Source organism: Hemiscyllium ocellatum, chromosome 13, assembly GCF_020745735.1.
Source record: "Hemiscyllium ocellatum isolate sHemOce1 chromosome 13, sHemOce1.pat.X.cur, whole genome shotgun sequence".
NCBI classification, from domain to species: domain Eukaryota; kingdom Metazoa; phylum Chordata; class Chondrichthyes; order Orectolobiformes; family Hemiscylliidae; genus Hemiscyllium; species Hemiscyllium ocellatum.
This window is the reverse complement of record NC_083413.1, coordinates 81147120-81169595: the sequence shown is the minus strand read 5'-3', so window position 1 is coordinate 81169595 and position 22476 is coordinate 81147120. Positions and strand designations below refer to the sequence as shown.

The 22476-nt window shown below is 40.4% G+C and overlaps 1 protein-coding gene across 1 annotated transcript in view; it reads right to left on the bottom strand.

Annotated features, from left to right (window-relative positions):
- LOC132821970 (septin-2) overlaps nt 1–22476 on the bottom strand; it is an 86666-nt gene that overhangs the window by 19522 nt on the left and 44668 nt on the right. Inside the window, exons 3-7 of the mRNA XM_060835010.1 lie at nt 19642–19807; nt 10163–10249; nt 4980–5103; nt 4384–4518; nt 2738–2855 (exon numbers count right to left, since the gene is read on the bottom strand). Coding sequence (XP_060690993.1) covers nt 2738–2855; nt 4384–4518; nt 4980–5103; nt 10163–10249; nt 19642–19807 — 630 coding nt within the window. The remainder of the gene's footprint in view (nt 1–2737; nt 2856–4383; nt 4519–4979; nt 5104–10162; nt 10250–19641; nt 19808–22476) is intronic.

The window sequence follows — 22476 nt, the reverse complement described above, 5'->3', positions numbered from 1 at the left end:
GAGATTACAAACATGGCTGGTCCGGGGCCCCTTGGAAGAGGAATCCCATACGAATACGGGTTTTGTTATATATGATGTTAACACATTCCGAGCAAGTATTTTAATATCCAACTTCTATGTTAATCATTGGGGGGTTTTTTTATCCCTCCCACTTCTTTTTTTTTCTCTCATTTTCTCTATTTGAAAGATGTAAGTGACTCAATTATACACTCTAGCTAATTGTAGGTTAGATTAGTAGTTAATTGAGTTTTGTTTTTCTCTTTTGGTATTTTTCTTTTGTTAAATTTTGATTATTGTATATTTAAGATTTATTTCTATATCAATGTTTGTACTTGAGAGTTTTGTTTATTTTTGTAAATTTGTTAAAATGTTAAATTTCTAATAAAAATATCTATTAAAAAAATTAAGGGGCGGTATGTATAGGACAGATGGTAGGGGTAGATTCTTTACTCAGCGGGTTGTGAGTTCATGGAATGCCCTGCCAGTAGCAGTGGTGGACTTTCCCTCTTTATGGTCATTTAAGCGGGCATTGGATAAGCATATGGAGGTTATTGGGCTAGTGTAGGTTAGGTAGGCTTCGGTCGGCGCAACATCGAGGGCCGAAGGGCCTGTACTGCGCTGTATTTTTCTATGTTCTATGTTCTATGACTATGACTCTATGTAGCAATAAAAACAGAAATAACAGTGGAGTAGGATTTTTAAAAAATTCTCAGTGTGGATTTTGGGACATATCCAAGTTTGAGAAAGGAGAGGAGTGGAAACTGTGGAGCAACTGGTCAATGTTCAAATCCTCTTTTAGATATGGGGTGGTGCACAAGACTGGGAAAGCTGTATTGGGTGGGGGGGGGGGTGGAAAGAGCGGATAAACCAGCCCCTGCAGCCAATCTTCTGCAGGAATCTGCGATTTCATGGTCCAAACTAGATAACATTTTTTCGAACATATATAAGCAGTGACCTCTTAAAGCTAAATCACGTTTGACAAAACTTCACAGTGTAATTTTATGGAGTAGTAATAAGGCCAGTGCGGTTGATTATATGTAGGTAACAATGTTCAACAAATCATGATTTGGTATTAAGATTTATAGGGTAATGACATCAAGACATTAGTAGCTATGGGGCAGGAAATTGTAAATAACAAAGAGCCAGCACATTCCAAATGAGGCTCCTTTCCTCGTGACTCTGTTCAGCTAAAGCTAGGGAACTTATTTAGCCTCATTTAACTCATCACAAATTTAGTCTTTTCAATCCAAGTGAGGAGGTCCACAAACATTGCGGCACAGTTCACCAGTAGGATTTTTTGGCCTTCAGCTACTCAATTTGTCCTGGAATCAGAGACTCCAAATAGTGACATTCTGGGAAAGTCCATAAATAGGTCTTCACAATGGCTTCCTGCACATCTGTGTGGATGGCAATACAAGTCCTATAAATAGGTAGAAATACTTGAGAATCCAACCCTTCAGACTAAGAACAAGGATAGTTTAAAGCACAACTGATCACAAACCTGACATGTCAAACACTTCTAGAACTTGAGACTGTTTCAGTCTCCAGCGAACACACGCAAAACAGTAGGGAGTGATCACTTGGGTCCTTGAGCCTGTCACTGGATTGCAAACTCAACTGTGCTGACATCTTACACCTTTTGACTTATTCAACAAAAACTACCTAACTGTGCCTTAAAAATATGCAATGACCCTGTCTTGACTGCTCTCCAACAGAATTCCACAGATTAACTTATTCTAATTACCATACTAATTGAAAGGCACTATTTAGAACCAGGCTCCTTCGCTCAACTTTCTCTCAAGGAGACACATCCTGTCAGTATCTGCCCTATCACGTCCAGTTTAGATCTTACATTCCAATAACCACCTCTCATTCTTCTAAACTGCAATGAATTTAGACCAACCCTGACAAATCTTTCAAGTTCTTATGCCAGGAAACATTTAAATGAATTTTCTCCAAATGGATTCTAATTCAATTACATCAGTTTTCAAAAACGGAGACCAAAACTGCGCATAATTCTCCAGCTGGTCTCACAAACATCTTGTAACACTGAAAAAAAATCTTTTACATTTGTTTTCTTGCAATAAATGACAACATTGCATTTGCCTTCCAATTCATCTGCTCCACCTTTACAACTTTAGGACTCATGTACCAGAATGCCCAGATCCCAGTGTTGTCGAGTTCTGAAGTATCCCTCCATTTAAACAGTATTCCAAATGCAAAATCTGGGGAAGTAGGTAGACTCCATTTAAACAATACTGGTGACCTTGTGGTTTTACTTCTCTTTAGGCCTCTCACTATGTAATTGCTTCAAATCAGTTTGACTGAATTAGGAACTTGTGGGAAACTAGACACAGAACCACGTCCAGTCCAATGTGCTGCACTTGGCTGATTAAACCTTCAGCACATCATATTAGGATGTTCTTTCTCAAATCATGTTAATCAGTTGTAAATGATCATTTAATAGAAGTGTCCTTGTGAAACTTTGCACCTGGAAATGGAGAGAGACTGCACAACTTGTATACAAAGAGACGAACAGTTAACTTCCAAGCAGTTCATGAATGGAAGCTCAAGAAAAGCATTACCATAAGACCAGGGTATGGAAAGATGGCAACCCTGATTCGGTTTAAGACATTGGCACCATACATCAATTTCACACTAATAATAGAGCTTCAAATTTCTCCACATAAAGTTTGACAGTGACACTAAATTTCCAAACACTTTTTACTATACCTACCCTTCTTTTGAGTCTCTCTCTTTCCTTCAGTGTAAGAGTGTCTGCCTTAGCAATAACAGGAACAACATTCACTTTATTGTGTATGGCTTTCATGAACTCCACATCTAGGGGCTTCAGTCTTTTAAAAAAAACAGACAAATACAATTTGATAACACACCACACTGATTTGTGAGCAAAGTTTGAGCTAATGGAATAAAAGGGGAGTAGCAACTTGGATATAAAGTTGGCTGAGTAACATGAAATGGTAGTGGAAAACAACTGTCTTCAGATTAAATAAGCACTTCAGCAATCGCAAAGGTCACTGTTCGAATCCCCTACTTTTGAAATTAATTACCAATACTTGGTGTACAGTGCACAATTTCAAAATGCGCAAAGAAAACTAGGAAATATTATGAAATCGGAGTTGAGATGACCTTAAAAAAAGACAGACAGACCAGGCATTTTGGTAAAACGGCTGGACAAAAGTGACAGATGGAATTTAATGCATAAGTGATTCATTTTAATAGGAAGAATAGTGAGGAGGGAATAGAAGAAAACTTACAATTCTGGAGAGAGCGCACCAGAAGGAGGGGCTGGGAAGATAATCATTAGAAAAGTGCCAGGGTTAGTGGAGAGAACAATGAAAGCATGTGGGGCCTTGCCTTAATAAATGGAAACAGAGTGAACAAAAGCAAGGAAGTTCTGTTGAACCCTTCAGAAAACTTAGCTTAGCCTCAACTGGTATAGTGGTCAGTTCTTGACATCAGATTTCAGCAAAAATGAGCAGGTATTAGGCTGCTGAATCGTTTATGGAAATTGTTCCAGGATTAAGAAACTTCAGTTGTACAGATATATGGGCAAAGTTGAGACTATTCTCCTTACTTAGAGGAAGGTCAAAAGAGCTAGTTCATGGGAGTTATTCAAAATCACCAGGGGGGTCTTGAACAGATTAGATGGGGATGAACTGTTCCCTCTGGTCAGATTGGGAACCAGAAGATACTGAATTAAAAAGTGATTGACAAAAGCAGCAATGGCAGCATTAATAAAAAAAAAGATTTTTTATATTTAAACACAGCAAATATTTAAAGGTCTTGAAACCAATCCTCAATTGTGTGATGGAAGCAGATGTAATCATAGCTTTCAAAACAGAATTAGAAGATAATCTGAAGAGGAACAAAAATTATAGGGTTGGAGGTTAAAAAAAAGGGCCCCAACTAAAATTGTTCTTGCAGAGAAGTGGCAGACAACAGGCCAAGCGGTCTCCTTTTGTATTGTATCCTTTCTATGATTCCATTAACAGATAGTGGGAAGTGTTTGCTGACAGGCTATTTTAAGCACTGCTGATGTGCCTCCTAAATACAGCTTTCCTTCAATTATGCTTGGTAGATAGAAAGAGAAAGTATGACAAAGTGATATGGATAAAAATTAAATTTTATGCACAAATACCAAGCTCTTTCATTCTCATTTCAGCAGGCATACTGACCAGGTAATCATTCATGCCAAAATAGTTTGTGGTTGCATTCGCCAGTTTTCCATTCCTGACCACAGATTAGATATACAATTGCACATTGCTTTAAAAGTCCAAGTGATAGTTTGAACCATATCAATAATTGGAAGCAAAATGAACACAAATTATTTTATTACACCAAACCAGGAATCATGCTTACCCATGGCCAAAAGGAGAGATGAAATAAAAGCAGCAATGGACCCGGTTATCAATAATGTGCCTTCTGTTCAATCCACTTTCATCATGAAGGTACCGCTCAAACTGGTCATCGATATATGAAATAATTGTCTTAAAACTGAAAAATATCATAACAATCAACAAACTGGACAGGGACAAACAAACCTTCAATAAAAACTCAAACTTGCAATCCAAATGTTTTGCAACCTGTCTACAGTGTTACTGTTGCAGCAATTCTTCAAAAGTCAGTATGTCAAATTTTATTATGCTCACAATTATTCCAGAAATCCCAGTAATAAACTGCTAGAAGCTGAAAGTATGTCATCCTATGACAGTGCCAATGTAAGGAACACCACTACAGCCGTAGAAAATAAAATAGATATAAAATCGCTCCACGAGCAGAAGCATTTTTATGTACCGATTGACAAGCCATTAAAAATGGCAGCAAGCACTCTTAGGTAGACTTACGACACTTGCAAACTGCTAACAGATCACAAGAAACCAAAGTTTAAACAATTGCTTGTTGAAACTTGGATCACAAAAGTCATTCCAATTGCAATTTACAACAAGCTAGCATACCAGTCTTGACTGTTGATGGCATCCCCATATCCAGGCGTGTCAACCACAGTCAGGCGCAGTTTTACACCACGCTCCTCAATCTCAACAGTTGAAGCCTCAATCTGGACTGTTCTTTCAATTTTCTCTGAAATAAAAACAAATGCTTATGAGCCACTATGTGACCAAACTGATGTTTCATTAACAGTGTTTGGGTTTCTCCATGCATAATGAACATTGGAATCAAGAGTAATGGACCATTTGGCTCTTTAACCTTGCTCTGATCAGTATGTGTTCCCAAATCCACATTCCCATCTACACCAATAATCCTTCAATTCCCGACTAACAATAATCTACCTCTACCTTAGGTATTCAATAACTACATGCCCACTGCCTTTTGACACTGTGTTCCAAAGTCTCGCAAACCTCAAAAAACGTTTGCCCTCATCTCCATCTTAAAATGTTAAAAAGGTGTCCCCTAGTCATGGACTCACCCACAAGCCGAAACAGCCTAATGTCCACTGTGTCAATACATTAGATGATAAGGACCTGGAGGAATGCCTGAGACTTAATGGAATGAGGGAAAAGGTGATGGATAGATTAAGGGTTTGAATTAGCTGCAAAAATATGGAAAATAGTAATCAGTGGTAGAGCTTGATTGTAGGAGAAAGTGAGGACTGCAGATGCTGGAGATCAGAGCTGAAAAATGTGTTGCTGAAAAAGGTCAGGCAGCATCCAAGGAGTAGGGGAATCATCATTTCAGGCATAAGCCCTTCTTCAGGACACCCTCCTCATTCCTGAAGAAGGGCTTATGCAAGAGCTTGATTGTAGTTAATTGAATTCTGTTTGAATACTTATTTTTTGGAGTATAAAATTGGCAGAAAATGGCTCATTGGTGACTCTACAAAAAGAGAGCTGTAACTAACAGAAACAAGAACAGAAGTACTGATCATTTTGAGAAATGAAGAGAATTTGGGATTTACAATAACCAAATGAAACCCAGAAATGCTCAGAGTATAATCAAATTGATTTACGGCTCTTGCGATGCTATGCCAGTGTCTTTAATGAAGCAAGAGCCCAGGTTCAAGTCCCACCTGCTCCAAAGATGTGCACAAATAGATTTTAGAAAAATTAGAATTAGAAGACAAAAGCCAATAGTGTTAAAAGGATATAGGCAAATGGATCATTTATCTTCTACAAGATAGAAACTTACAGCAAGGGATGCTGAACTAAAAGGGAAAAAGATAATAAGCTCATAGAAGAGTTAAGTGATAGATTTGAGGTTTGAAAGAAATCTTGAAGGACAGTATCAAAACATATACTAAGTCTGCCCTTAGAGAGGTCATCAAGGTCATGCAATTGATTTAAGGGCATGGGATAAAGAATAAAACACTTTTTGTCTTGGTACTTTTTCCAGAGTATTCGAATAGACTGCTTGCAGGAGAAAGGCCTTTAGTGAACCTCAAGGAGGAAGGCAAGGCCATCAGAAATCTGTTTCAATGTGGGAGATATGTTTCATCATGCAAGAGAGGAGGATGCAAAAAAGGTTATGGCAAAGACAAAAAAAGAAATTGTACAGCATAGGAATCAGATAGTTTGGGTACACGCTTCAAGATTACTTGGTATGGACTGCAGCTTTTCAGATTTTAGAGCAATTATAGAAAATAATGAGGCACCAGATACATCTCACATCCAAAAGTTGCACAGCTTTGAGTATCAAACTGTTACAATTGACATAAAAATGGAGAAACTCAGGAGGTTTGGAAGTGGATCCAAAGAAATAGTTCATATCACAGTCTACTAAAATTGCTTCAGGACTAAAATAAAAGTGTTTAAAAAATGGTGGCTTTTGTACTTTTGACACAGGCAAAGGAGCAGTGAGGGAAACTCATGCTATGGAGGCTCCATTCAGAAAATAAAGGGATTGCTAACTGCGTTGAAAGCAGAGATGTAAAACAAAATGGGTATAAATTAAAGATGTGGAAGAGAAAAAAATGGATCCTCTCTGCCGAGAGCCAAGTAGAATGAGACAATGGGAGAGGGCTTTAGGATGGAGAAGGACAGACAGTTGAACTAGGTTACCTCAAATGAAAAATTAGTATTAGTCCCAGATCAGAAGTGTTGGAATACAATCTTGAAGAGATTTCTTAAAACTGAGTATACTGAGAGCTCTCTGCAATTCCAATCTAAGGAGCTTAAATGTGCCAAGACGTTAGAATACAGGAACTCTGGCGAGAGTCGTGTACAAGTTATATTTTGGGTATGAAACAAAAACTGATTTTCTTTTAATTTATCAGGTGATTTGGGATTAACGAGATTACACTTGGTGTTTAAAAAAAACTTTGAATTTGTACATGTAGATGGTTTGGTTCATTATATTTTATCTTTGTTTCTTTACTTCATAAATTTGTTCTTGTGAAAGCGAAATGTGCAGCAATGCTTATGTTTCAGCAACAGACCATTTAATTTAAAAAAAACAAAAACCAATCAAACCACGGCTTGAAAGGACAAGTTCCAGTCTGGGATCTTACTTGCCCAGAGTAATATTGTAATTCTGAGGTCAGAGTTGAAAGATGGGACTTAAGAAATCAGAGGAGAATCTTGAACAATGGGTCCAGGAGCAAACATGGCCTTGAAAGAGGCCACAAACTGTCGAAAGAAATCATATTATAGGAGGGGGAGCTAGAACAGCAGACAGAGGCCAAGATAAATCATGTAGTTCAACAAGGACAAGAAACACAGTACAAACCAGGACCAGAAGCCCAAGCAATCGGGAAGTCAGTGTCAATATACACAGCACAGAAAGATGCTCTTTGGCTCATTGCGTCTCTGCCAGTCAAACATCCATCTATTCTAACCCCATTATCCAACACTTGGCACTCTATGTTACAAATACTCATCCAAATAATATTTCAGATATCTCAGGGTTCTGGTCTTTAACACCCTTTTTAGGTGGACTTCCAGATACTTACTGTCCTCTGGGTTGTCAAAACCACCTGCTCCTTCCCTTATAACTGTTCCCCAGTTACTGACTCCTTGAAGGGGAAAGTTTTCAAAAACAACAAGTTGTCTAAACATCTTCAGAATTTGTACCTCTCAAATCAGGGCTCCCCTCAGCCTTTTCCACTGTAAGGAAAAACAACCCCAGCTCTTCATAGTGGACTCACTCCAGCCTAAGCAATATCCCGATGAATCTCCTCTGCACTCTCTCTAGTTCAATTACATCCTTCCCTTGTGTAGCAGCCAGAACTGCACACATTATTCAGTTGTGGCCTGACTAGTATTATACACAACTCCATCATAACCTCCTTGCTTTTGTATTCAATGCCGAGACTAGAAGGCAAATATTCCATTTGCCCTCAAAGCCACCTTTTTTTCCAAAAAAAAACTTTTATTGCCTTCAAGAATCTGTGGAAATTCACACCAAGGTGCCTTTCATTCTCTATTTCCTGTGGAGTGAGGGCAGTGAATTTGAAAACCATATTATAAAATGGGCTTGAAACCAGTTAATCCCAATTGTTTGTTCTGTGCATTAATGACTCTTAATAATACATTAAGTTGTTGAGCAGCTGCCTTAGGGGACTCTTAACTGCAAAAAATTGAAAACCAAAATTTCCAAACTAGCAAAGGATAAAGGAAGAATCTAAAAGCACCAGGGGAGAAGCCAATTTGAGTATAAAGGTGAAAAAATTCTAATTTCAACTAAGCTGCAGTCCTGTTAACAGCACAAGAATAAGGTTATAGTAATTTAAGTTACATTAAGTGAGTAACTTAAAAGTTAAGATCATGACCAAGTGGAAAGTTTATTTTGTGACATGTGGGGAGCAGTGAACACTTCCTAGATGAGCCTATGTGCATCAAATGTCACTGGCTGCACAAGGTGGAGCACTCAGTTTCAGAGCTTAAGATGCAGCTGCTGTCACTGAGATGCACCAACGTGGCAGAGAACTACATTGATAGCATGCTCAAAGAGGTGGCTACACTGCAAATTTGGGCAAGGAGAAACAGAGTGCAGATGACCCCAGAGAGGTCCAGCTCACAAACTGGTTTTCATTTTGTTCACTGGTGAGGAGACAGGTCCTTGAACGAGTGCAGCAAAAGCAAAGGCTGTGACATCACAGGCGGCCCAGCTGTACAGGAGGGGAAGAGGAATGGAAGCACAATACCGATTGGGACTTCTTCAGTTATAGGAACAGACAGGCATGCGATTCCAAGGTGGGTTGGTGTTTTGCTGGTGCTACGGTCAATGACATCAGAGCAGAGTGAACAGTCAGAGGTCTTGTCCACATGAATAAGAGAACAGGAATTTATGGAGCAGGTAGAAAATTACTACCTTCGGAGGTCCTGGTAGCTGATCTTTGGAATATTTGCAGTGTCACATACAAATGAGTACAGAAATAGGAAGACATGACTGAAGAATGTGAGAGTGAAAGGTGAGTGAATGTGTGACAAAAGGTAGAGCATGAAGGAGGGCTTCAGATTCCTGGGGAAAGACAGCACGTACACCTGAACAAAACCAGGACTGAACTCCTTCTGAGGTATGCCTCCAGCACAAGCAATAGGAAGTATAGAATGGTTCTAGGGGTTGGGCAGTTACAAGGATAAATTGAAAAGGTTGGGACTGATTTCCCTGGAGAGGAGACAGCTAAGAGCAAATAATGATAGCTTGCAAAGCAATGGTCAGAGTGGATAGGGAGAAAGTGTTCCCACTTCTAAACAGATTAATAACCAGAAGACGGAGTTTTAGTGTTCTTGCAAAAGAAGCGAGGGGGCAAGGAAGAGAGTTTTCGAACAGCAAGTACTAAAAGAGTGTGGAATGCACTGTCGGGAAGTGGTGGAAGGATGGTCACTTGGAGGCATTCAAGGTGGTGTTGAATAACTATTTAAAAGAAGCAATGTGCAGGATTACAAGGAAAAAAGCTAGAAGATGTGGCATTAAGTTAAACTGCTCAGAAAGCCAGTGGGCCAAATGGCCTCCTTCCATACTCAAACATTTGAGATTGTGAGATCTGCGCAGAACAGTAATCCAAGACTACAAGTAACACGCCAGCTGATGAGAAAAGCTCTTCTTCCCTTTTCTTCAAAAAATAATATCAAACTAGATCCCCCACCCTGTAACCAACATTTCCTTCAGCTCAATCATTCTGCATAACATGCACATGCGTTTAATGATATTTATAAAAGTAGTTACATCAGCAGCACTTTACCTGCAGCTCCAGGTATAACTCTCTCAGGATAGAGGTCAGTCAGAAAGAGACTGTTGATTAATGTTGACTTGCCCAAGCCAGACTCACCTAAATATAAAATAAACATGTTTAAATAGACGATTTCCACACTGCTAGGAACACTGAAACGCATTAGTTAGTGCAAAACAATTTACAATTTTACCCCAATTGTTGAGGAAATGAAGCAAGTGAAAATTTACAAGTTGAAATTCTGGAGGCCAGTGTATTAATCGTTATCATGTTTTCCAACTCCAAGCAGTCCACATGGAACTCCCATATGGATAGCTGTAAGATTCACCATCAAATCAACACAAAGCGGTTTGATGGCCCTCAAGTCAACATTCAAAAAAGCTGATCCTCATCACCGAAACCTATTGCCTGAATGAAGCCTATCTTCAATGCATTCTCAAGAATTTTGTAGGGAGCTAGACTATTTATAAATGGGAATGACATTTTTTTTTGAAAATGATGATAATGATATGATGTTGTTTTGTGGTATCTTCTGTTTATGATAAAATCAATGACCTTAGGTCTAGATGAAGAGTGTAGCCCCTGCTAAATGCTCCTTAATGATAACCCAATCTTGGAACTTCAAGGGCTGAATTTAAAACATGATCAGTAATCGAAAGGTAAACATTAAGCAGAAAAAGATAAGCTATCCAGTCTGCAAGTTAAGTGGCAAATGAAATTTAACATATAAAGGTTAGTATAGTTAGGGTGAATGATTGGGTGGTTTCTGGATTGGTTTCTTCCCATCCTTCTAATAGACAATGCATGTTTTTCTAAAGGACTGACAATTAGGTGCTAATACTTGAAACCAGCATAAATTCCCCAAAAAAGCCATAGGATTTGCAATTGTAGGTAGAGTTTGTGTCTTTCTTTTAATTTTTACTCAGACTCATTTGGTCATAGCGAGTCACAGATGTACAGCATGGAAACAGACCCTTCGGTTCAACTTGTCCATGCCCATTAGGTATCCCAATCCAATCTAGTCCCACCTGCCAGCATCCCGCCCATTTCCCTCAATCCTTCCTATCCATATACCCATCCAGATGCCTTGTAAATGTTGCAATTCTACCAGCCTCCACCACTTCCTCTAGCAGCTTATTCCACATATGCATCACCCTCTGCATGAAAAAGTTGCCCCTCAGGGTTCTTTTATATCTTTCCCCTCTCACCCTAAACCAATGCCCTGACCCCAGGGAAAAGACTGTCTATTTATCCTATCCATCCCCCTCATGATTTTGTAAGCCTCCATGAGGTCACCCCTCGGCCTCCAACTCTCCAGGGAAAACAGCCCTAGCCTATTCAACCTCTCCCTATAGCTCAAATCCTCCAACCCTGGTAACATCCTTGGAAATCTTTTCTGAACCCTTGCAAGTTTCACAACATCCTTCCGGTAGGAGGGAGACCAGAACTGCACGCGCAATTCCAAAAAAGTGGTCCAACCAATGTCCTGTACAGCTGCAACACAACCTCCCAACTCCAGTACTCAATACTCTGACCAAAAAGGAAAGCCTTCTTCACTATCCTATCGACCTGCAACTCCCCTTTCAAGGAGCTATGAACTTGCACTCCAAGGTCTCTTTATTCAGCAACACTCCCTAGGACCTTACCATTAAGTGTATAAATCCTGCTAAGATTTGATTTCCCCAAAATGCAGCACCTCACATTTATCTGAATTAAACTCCATCTGCCACTTCTCAGCCTATTGGCCCATCTGATCAAGATCCCATTGTAATCTGAGGTAACCTTCTTCACTGTCCACTGCACCTCCAATTCTGGTGTCATCTGCAACCTTTACGAACTAAATCTCTGATGCTCACATTCAAATTATTTTTATAAACGATGAAAAGTAGTGGACCAAGCACCGATCCTTGTGGCACTCCGCTGGTCACAGGTCTCCAGTCTGAAAAACAACCCTTCACCACCCCCTCTGTCTTCCACCTTTGAACCAGTTCTTTATCCAAATGGCTAATTCTCCCTGTATTCCACGTGATCTAACCTTGTCAAACACCTTACTGAAGTCCATATAGATCACGTCTACCACTCTATCCTCAATCCTCTTTGTTACTTTGTCGAAAAACTCAATCAAGTTTGATTCACGTGAAACCGCACTGCAGATGCAGAAGCATATGCTAAAAACTAGGATCAAGAGCAGGAATAAGCATATTGAGCCTCTCGAGCTTGTTCCACCATTTAATACAATCACAGCTAATTTCATGTTAGCCTCAACTTTGCCTTCCTGCCCACTATCCATTGCCTTTTATTCCATTACAAGTAAAATGTATATCACCTCATTTACTCAATATCCACTCCAGTGAGGTAGTGAATGCCACAGATTAACAACCCTTTGAAAGAATTAATTGCTCACGTTTTAAATTTGCCATTCCTTATCTTACACGACTACTTCTTGCTCTAGGTTGCCCCTTCAGAGAAAACCTCCTCTGTACATCTACTTGATCATTGCGCTTTAGCATCTGCTATACCTCAATTAGAACATAGAAAATTAGAACATAGAAAAGTACAGCACAGAACAGGCCGTTTGGCCCACGATGTTGTGCCAAGGATTAATCCTAATGTAAAATAAAATAACTTATAACTACGCATCGGTCAATTCACTGCTATCCACATGCATGTCCAGCAGTAGCTTACATGTCCCCAATGACTCTGCTTCCACCACCACCGCTAGCAACGCATTCCATGCATTCACAACTCTCTGCGTAAAGAACCTTCTTCTGACGTTCCATTTATATCTTTCGCCTAATACCTTAAAACTATGACCGCTTGTGCCAGTCAATCCTGCCCTGGGGAAAAGTATCTGGCTATTGACTCTATCCATTCCTCTCATTACCTTGCATATCTCAATCAGGTCACCTCTCTTCCTCCTCCTCTCCAGAGAGAAAAGTCACAGGCTAGTCAACCTCTCTTCATAAGGCAAGCCCCTCCAGTCCAGGCAGCATACTGGTAAACCTTCTTTGCACCCTCTCCAAAGTCTCTAATCTTTCCTATAATAGGGCGACCAGAACTGGACACAATATTCCAAGTGTGGTCTCATCAGGGACTTGTAGAGCTGTAGCAAAACCTCGCGGCTCTTAAACTTGATCGCCCTGTTAAGCAAGCATATGGTGTTTTGGCTTTCGATAACAACCCTATCCATTTGGGTGGCAATTTTGAGGGACCTATGTACTTGTACACCCAGATCCTTCTGTTCCTCCACACTGCCAAGAATCATGTCTTTAATCCTATATTCAGCATTCGAGTTCGACCTTCCAAAAATATATCACTTCGCATTTATCCAGGTTGAACTCCATCTGCCATTTCTCAGCCCAGCTCTGCATCCTATCTATGTCGCTCTGCAGCCTACAATAGCCCTTGATACTATCAACTGCACCTCCAACCTTTGTCATCTGTAAATTTACTAACCCACCCCTCAACCTCCTCATCCAAGTCATTTATAAAAGCTATAAAGAGCAGAGGCCCAAGAACAGAGTCCTGCAGGTGTCCACTCACTGACCTCCAGGCAGAATACTTCCCATCTACAACCACTCTCTGCCTTCTGTCAGCCAGCTAATTCCGAATCCAGATAGCGAAATCTGCCTGTATCCCATACTTCCTGACTTTATCAATGACCCTATCAAATGCCTTGCTGAGGTCCATATACCCCAACATCCACTGCTCGGCCTGTTTTGTCACCTCCTCAAAGAGCTCGATAAGATTTGGGAGGCATGACCTGCACCTGACAAAGCCATGCTGACTGTCTTTAATCACGCTGTGCTTTTCCAAATTGTCACAAATCCTATCCCTCAGGATTCTTTCCAAAACTTTGCTAACCACAGACGTAACACTGACTGGCCTGTAATTGCCAAGGATTTCCCTATTACCCTTCTTGAAAAACGAACAACATTTTCCTCCTTCAAATCCTCCAGATTACTCCCATGGAAAGTGAGGAAGCAAAGATCTTTGCCAGCGGTTTAGCACCTTCTTTTCTTGCTTCCCAGAGCAGCCTAGGATAAATCTGGTCTGGCCCTGGGAACTTCGCAATCTTAATGTTTTCCAAACTTTTCAGCACATCAACATCATCAATATTGATCTGTTCAAGCCTATATCCCAGCTCCTCAAAGTTATCATTCACAAAAAGGTCCCCTTCCTTAGTGAAAACCAAAGCAAAAAACTCATTCAGGGCTTCCACTATCTGCAAGGACTCCACGCACAAGTTCCCTACGGTATCCTTGATCAGCCCTATGTTCTCCCTGATCATTCTCTTATCCCTCACGTATAAGTAAAATGCCTTTGGGTTCTCCCTAATCCTTCTTACCAAGTCTGTTTCGTGCTCCGTCCAGGCTCTCCTCAGTCCATTTCTGACCTCCTTTCTCACAAGCCTCTAGTCCTCTAAAGCTGTGCTAGATTCTGGCTTCCTCCGCCCTATGTAAGCTGCCTTCTGCCTTATGACGGGAAGATAGTCTCCTCTCGTCATTCAAGGTTCCTTAATCTTACCCATCCTTACCTGTCTCAGAGGAAAATAATTGTGCATCACTCACAACAAATGCTCCTTAAACACAGTCTCCACATGTCTGCTGTGTCCTCTCCGTGGAACAATTGCTCCCAGTTTATACCTCTTCTAAACATCAGAGAGAGTTACTTTAGTATCCAGCGCTTCCCAAACTCCCTTCAGAAGCACACCTGGTGCCATTGTGCTCAAACCAGTCATGTCATTGCATTTCACAAACACTCAGGCCACTGGAAACCAAGGTATCATCTAATTATGCACCGTTGTAAACACTTTGAATCATAGAATATTTTTTGCAAATTAATGGCATACTCTGGCTCTGGCAGAGTCCATCTCATGGCTGTGGCACACAGCATTGAAGGAAAAATTCTATCCTGACTGAAGAATTACACTGTGGGTTTGAAAACAAAAAGACTGGTTGTGAAACTCAATCCAAGACATACTAAGATCAATAACACTAAATTAATAATTCTTCCTCTCTTAGCTCTCACAAGTTTAAGATGGACCCAGAATGTGACACCATAAAAATGCTTCACTGCAGCATTGGAGATTGTTTAGGATGTCAGAGATGGGAGCTTATACATCTGTGTTTGTTCACATGTAGCCTCGAGATAAAGGCCCAGAGACAGTACAGCTTCCAACAGTGCAGCGGTTTAATTAAAACAATTAAATGAGTGAGAAAAGGACTTGTGGCTGCAGTGGGGAGAACAGTTTGATCAATTGCGTCAAAGGAATGTTTGGAGATCTGTCAATGGATTAGCCACCCAAGACATATCCTAGTTTATAGAACTAAGCAACTAACATCATTGTATGTAGAATTACTCAGTAGTTCAATAAAGATGTACAACATTTAGAAGAACACTATCCAAGTTGCTTTGTGCTATTGATATCAGGAACAAAATCTCAACTAAACATAGGGCTTTACAACCCCCATTCCATTTCTTCCTCCAAGCACGATTAACTTTCAGTCAGTGCCTATGCAATTCTTCCATGATTATCTCTACTATACTCACTTTCGGAAGTACAAATGCTTCAAGCACATGATTCCCATAACATGGTCTGTGTGGATCACAGCTCAACCAGCTTCCTACTGAGATTTCAAATCATTCATAGCTGGAGGACAACTATGCCAGACCTAACCAGAACAGACAAGGAATGGAGAGAAAGCAAATGAAATGAAAGATTTGGAGCCAAAGCTGGAGCTAAGATCCAGGCACCATGCTGAAGCTGCACAACATTCTACACCGCGAATGTGTGCTGGACTTCACTGCACCCAATGCCACACAAACTCAGTTGGAAAAAACTGCATAGAGAGCATACCACTAGGCAAAAATACATAAAACGGAGTGTGTAGTACTCACGATTCAGATTTATATCAATTAGCTGTATGACCCTTCAAAGTACAAATGATCAGAAGAATCCTTCAAGGCAATAGGACAGGTGAATAAGTTGGTTAAGACATACAAGAGACCGATATTCAATGCCTCTGCTAATAAAGGCTACAGCAGAAAGGTTATGATGGAGCTGTATAACAACATGTTATGTAGGGCACAGTTAGAGTACTGTGTACAGCTTTGGTTACCACACTATTGTGTGGATGTGATTGCAGTAGAAAAGAGCGCATAGGAAGTTCACCAAGATGTTGCCTGGGATAATGTGTTTCAACTATGAAGGCAGAACAAATTGGTTGCAGTTGTTTCCCTTAGTGCAGACAAGGTTGTGGGGGGGCCCTGATTGACGGGTACACAATTATCAAAGGCATGGATAAAGTACATAGGAAACAAATTAGTAGTGATCAATAACCTGGGGCCGTCATGTCACTGAAGTAACAATTCAGGAACCCAGCCTTGGGTTCTAGGGACATGGGCAAGAGGTTTAAAGGGAGATTTTTTTTTAAAATGTTGTCACCTATAGGATAGCATGTTTCTGGAACACACAAAAGGGAGGCAAGAATCGTCACAACATTTTATTCAGATGAGACAAATCACTTCAAGTATCATAGAATACAGGCTACAAGATTAAAGTAGATAGGTTCTTGGTGACCAGAGTGGATACAATGGTCTGAAGAGCGGTTGCACAAAGAAAAGTGCATTCAAAATGCCTCAGCTCCAAATGGAAGGTACTTCAAAGAACTTCCAAGTCATTTAATCTTACCCAAATTAAATACAAAATTAATCAAACTAAGCAGTGTTTTCATTTTGTTTCCTTTTTAAAATGAATGTAAAGTTTTTCTGAAGCAATTAACCTCAAGGAAAATGTAAATATCATTTTGTAACAAATTGATATATCAAATTTTAAATTTTGGCTGATCATCTATCCTCCACCCTCAACAACATACAAAATAGGGCATTCTCTTTTAAGTTCATTCAGTGGGATTTCAATGTCGCTAGATGGGCAATAAGTGTTGGTCTAACTGCTGAGATGGCAGTTACAAGTCAGTCATGTTGCTATGGGTCTGGAATTACATGTAGACTAGACCAGGAAGAATGGCAAATTTCCTTCTCCTAGGACATATGTGAACCAGATGGTTTCCAATAACAAACAACAGTGATTACATGCTTTTAATTTCAGACTTTTATTGAAATAAATTCAAGATTTTACCATCTGCTCGGATAGGATTCAAACCCATGTTCCTAGAATCCAAGGCTGGGTTCCTGAATTGTTACTTCAGTGACAATATCACATTCAATTCCATGCAGTCCTACAAGCCAGCTTCATCATTCAGCTAAATTATGCTTGATCTGGATTTTGAATTCCACTTTTGATCTCCAATAACTTTTGATTGCACTTCCTAAAATGAATCAACACCTGTATTGAAAAAAATTTAATGATCCCACCTATACCGCATTCCAAGGTGGACGATTCCAAAGTCACAAAACCCTCAGGAAATGACTGCACCTCATGGCCATCCTAAAAGTGCAATTTCTAAACTTTAAAACTGTGCTCACAAGAGACATCCTTTCTACACTCACAAGAAACATTCTTTCCACATTGCGTCTTAGAGGTGGTCAACAGAGAAACAGACCTATTGGTCCAACTCATCCATGCCAACTAGATATCCTAAATTAAGTCGAGTCCCATTTGCCACCACTTGGCCCACATACCTCGATTCATCCTTCCTATGCGTATACCCATCCGGATACCTTTTAAATGTTGTAACTGTAGCAGCCTCCATCACCCTCTGCAAGAAAAAAGTTGCCCCTTAGTTCCCTTGTCAATCTTTCCCCTCCCACCCTAAATCTATACCCTCTGGTTCCAGACTCCTCCAGCCCAGGGAAAAAGACCTTCTCTATTTACCCTTTCCATGCCCCTCATGATTTTATAAACCTCTGCAAGGTCACTCAGTTTCCAACGCTCCAGGAAAAAAAAACAGCCCAGCCTATTCAGCCACTCCCTATAGGTCATACCCTCCAACCCTGTTGGAAAAGCCTAGTAGGTTTGGCAGCATCTGTGGAGAAATCAGAGTTAACATTTTAGGTCCAGAACCCTTCCTCAGAGCTGACAGCAGCTAGAGAAAAAGTTTCTATGCCAAAGACTTTGGGTTGGTGGTGGTGGGTGGAGTGCAACAATAGACAGCACGGTGGCACAGTGGTTAGCATGGTTGCCTCACAGTGCCAGAGACCCAGGTTCAATTCCCGCCTCAGGCAACTGTCTGTGTGGAGTTTGCACGTTCTCTCCGTGTTAGCGTGGGTTTCCTCCGGGTGCTCCGGTTTCCTGCCACAGCCCAAAAAATGTGCAGGTTAGGTGGATTGGCCATGCTAAATTGCCCCTAGTGTTAGGTGAAAGGGTAAATATAGGGGAATGGGTCTGGGTGGGTTGCCAGAGGGTCAGTGTGGACTTGTTGGGCCGAAGGGCTTGTTCCCACACTAAGTAATCTAATAAAAAAACTAATCTAATAAAGTAATCTAATCTAATAATAGGTGGAGATGGATCCCAAATAGAAAGAACAACAGTTGGACAGAAAAAGGAGGAGTGAATAAATGATTAGTAGTTGTTCATTGTCCTAAGCTAATGGAGGCCTGTTGACTGGTCTCAACACATCACCTTGTTCCCTGCATAACATAATCGGTCTCAGACTTGCTGCAGTGCTCCAACAAAGCTCAGCACCAGCTGAAAGAATAGCATCTCATTCTCTGCTTGGAAATTCTACAGGCCTCTGGACTCAATAATAAGTTCAACAATTGTAGAACTGAGGCACCTTCTCCCATATCCTTAACCCAACCCCGACACAGCAGGCCTTGGTACCACATGGGCTGCTATCTCACACAATCCATCAGTAGGCACTTAGCATCCCAATTAATAGCGAATTAGTCTCCAAATCAGATTATCTATCTCTATGTCTGTTCAACTGCTCTTCTCCCTCTTTAAGCAGTCTCCACCTCTTGTTGACTCCTTACCCCTCCTCACCACCTATCTTCTGAATAAAAAACATTTCCTAGCTATGAACAGTTCTGATGAAAGGTCACTAGGCCCGAAAGGTTAACTCTGATTTCTCTCTAAAGATGCTATGAGACCTTCTGAGCTTTTCTGGCAATTTGTTTTTGATCCTTTTATACTCAATTCCTGTCAAAGAAAGCATAGCATTCCACTAGCCTACTAATGATTTGCTTACCTACATGCTAACCTTTTGTGACTCGTACAGGAGAAACCTAGATCTCCCTGCACCCTCAAATTCTAGTGGTGCTCCAACTAAGTAATATTTGATTTTTTCCCCCCCGACTCTTCCTGCCAAAGTGAACACTTTCATACTTCTCGACATTATACTCAACTTTGTATTAAACCTGAGCAAGGAACTGCCCAACGCTAGAATGAGACTCAACACTTCAAAACCTCAAAATGAAACACCTTGTCGACAGGAAAAGAAAATCCTCAGTTGCCCATTCCAACACGGGAAAAGACCAACATTTACAGAAATACTAAAACTCAAGGAAAACAAGCAAATCGCACTTACCAACTACCATCAGTGTGAATTCAAACCCCTTCTTCACAGATTTGCGATGCACCTGGTTAGGGAGATTGGCAAACCCCACATAGCCAGGAGTCTCTGGGTTTGTGAATTGAGCTTGCTGCTGCTGCTGCTGTTGCTGTAACAGTTGTTGTTGCTGCTGCTGCAGCATCTGCAAAACATGAGTTTAGACAAAATTAGAAACTGCTGTGGTTCCACATTGAATCTTTTAGCACCTGCACTTCACAAAACGTGAATCCAAAAATAATTTGTAATCTTCCTGTAAATCCATAGCAAATCCTCCTTGGTCCAAATGCTGTAAATCATAACTTTTAATGAATTATACCATTCTTGTACTTAGATTAGATTAGATTACTTAGTGTGGAAACAGGCCCTTCGGCCCAACAAGTCCACACCGACCCGCTGAAGCACAACCCACCCATACCCCTACATTTACCCCTTACCTAACACTACAGGCAATTTAGCATGGCCAATTCACCTGACCCGCACATCTTTGGACTGTGGGAGGAAACCGGAGCACCCGGAGGAAACCCACGCAGACACGGGGAGAACGTGCAAACTCCACACAGTCGGTCGCCTGAGGCAGGAATTGAACCCAGGTCTCTGGTGCTGTGAGGCAGCAGTGCTAACCACTGTGCCACCGTGCCGCACTTCTTCACCTTTTTCCCCAAACGCAAGACTAATGCATTAAATTTGACAAACAGCTTGAAACTTAAGCAAAATGGAAGGTTTTCCCAACACAGTACATTTACAAGAGATTCAACACTTAAAAGAGACTGAAGAACATTTGAAAAATATTTGATTTGTATTCATCAGTTACTCAACTTCTTGCAGTGCTCAAAATCAATTTGCTTCTCTCCAGTCACTACATACTGATGTTTTGCTTGTATTGCAAACAATTTTGCTGACAGTTAACATTCAAAGGATTCAGACTTGATTATCACACCGTTCAATTCAACTTCAGAGTTGTAGACTTCGGACTCATTCCATCCTGCTCCAGCTTCTTCACAGAAGTAGTCTGAAACACCAGTCATATGTACACAACGTAACAATATAGCCCTGAGGCCAAGCAAAGTTTGTTTATCCATCTGCAGAGACTTCTCTCTCTCTCTCTAATGCTTTAAAATTCAAGTCTTCAGTAGTTACCATGCAACTGCAGGGCAATACAAAATTCTAACTACCTCTAAAAATGCTGAATTTTGTTTTAATTTTAAGTGATTGGGTAAGAAACTGTTAATACCCAAAATAAGATTTTTAAAAACTAAAAAAAAGTTTAAAAGGTATAATTTGAACAAATGTGATTAAAAAAGTAGAATTCTTCAGAGGACAAATGCACTCATGGACTCTTTTGTTGTCCACATACAACTCCTCACCATACAGCTTTTTACATTTTCTACATTTGAAAATGCAATAGCCCACCTAATCAGAAATATTAATCAACTACATTTTCCCAATTTCAGTTTATACTCAACACTGGTACTTAAATAAGTCTATTCTTAAAGTACTGAAAGATTAGCCCATACCTTCAAATGATGTGCACTTTTGGGCCTAAACACCAGTTTAGCCCCAGAATGTTACTGTAGAACTTATTTTGGGTTCTCGACTGTTTTGTCTATAGCCTTGCTGCCATTTGACCAGAAATAGAAACGATCTCTTATGAAATAGTGCTCAACTCCATTTGTTACTCGTCACAAAATGGAAGGTGATGCAGCGAGGTCTGAACAACATTCAGGCTAGGCTAATAAAACAGCAAGTAACATCAACAAACCAATACAGGCACTGATTAAATTTTCTTAACAGAAACAATTACCGGTATCTCCATTTGACACGTAATGGCTAAATCTCAACATCCTGTGGTTAATATTAACCCGGAGCTTAACTGAACCCACCACACAAATACCTAAGGCTTCCAGGTCAGAGACAGTTATTTTGCAGCAAGCAACTCAAACTTCCCAAAGTCTGTCAGCCAGGAGTGTGACTCAATAAGCTCCAATTGCCCGAATGCAGCTCCAACAACACGAGATGCTCAACATCATCCAGGATATAAACAGTCCATGATTGACACTGCTCAAATTAAACACTCACTTCTTCCACACTGCCTCTATGCACTATCAAAAAGCCATCAACAAGACTCCTTACACACAACCCTAAATCAACAACCTCTACCATCCTAGAATACTTATATATTCTCAAATCGTTCTAAGGCAAGTTGGTCTGTGACACCACACTTCCTTCAATATGGCTGCCAAGATTCTGAAATTCCTTCTGTAACACCACATTTAACAACTTTAGTGCATTTGAACAGCAGGGACCTATTGAACTTAGTGCAAAAAGGTGAATTTAAGTTCACTATTTCTTCCTCAATTGGCATGGATAAAGTAGGCTGAGTGGGCTCTCTGGTAAAAATTCCAATGCTTCTTTACTACTGTATGTACCTCTACTACATGGACCACAACAGTTCAAGGAGATGAACCACATTTTCTGAACAGCAGACAGTAATAGTGGCCTTAACAGCAAGGTCTGAGAAAGCATGCCGCATGCACATGGGAACAAGAGGAGAACAGAACTGTGAGGGGGAGAAGAGGTCAAACTGATGGTGAAGGGGTTCGAAAGAGTACTAGAGAGAAAATGTGAAGATTTCACTAGTAGTGGGGAGAAACAGAGAGCAAAGACCTTACACTTCTACCAACAGTGGTTCAGGTCCAACTTTTTCGGAGAACGTAAAGAGAATATGGAACTTACTACATGGTGTATTTGAGAAAAATTACATTCATTCGTGGCAAAATCTCAATAGGCATGAAGAACAAAGAAATAGATATG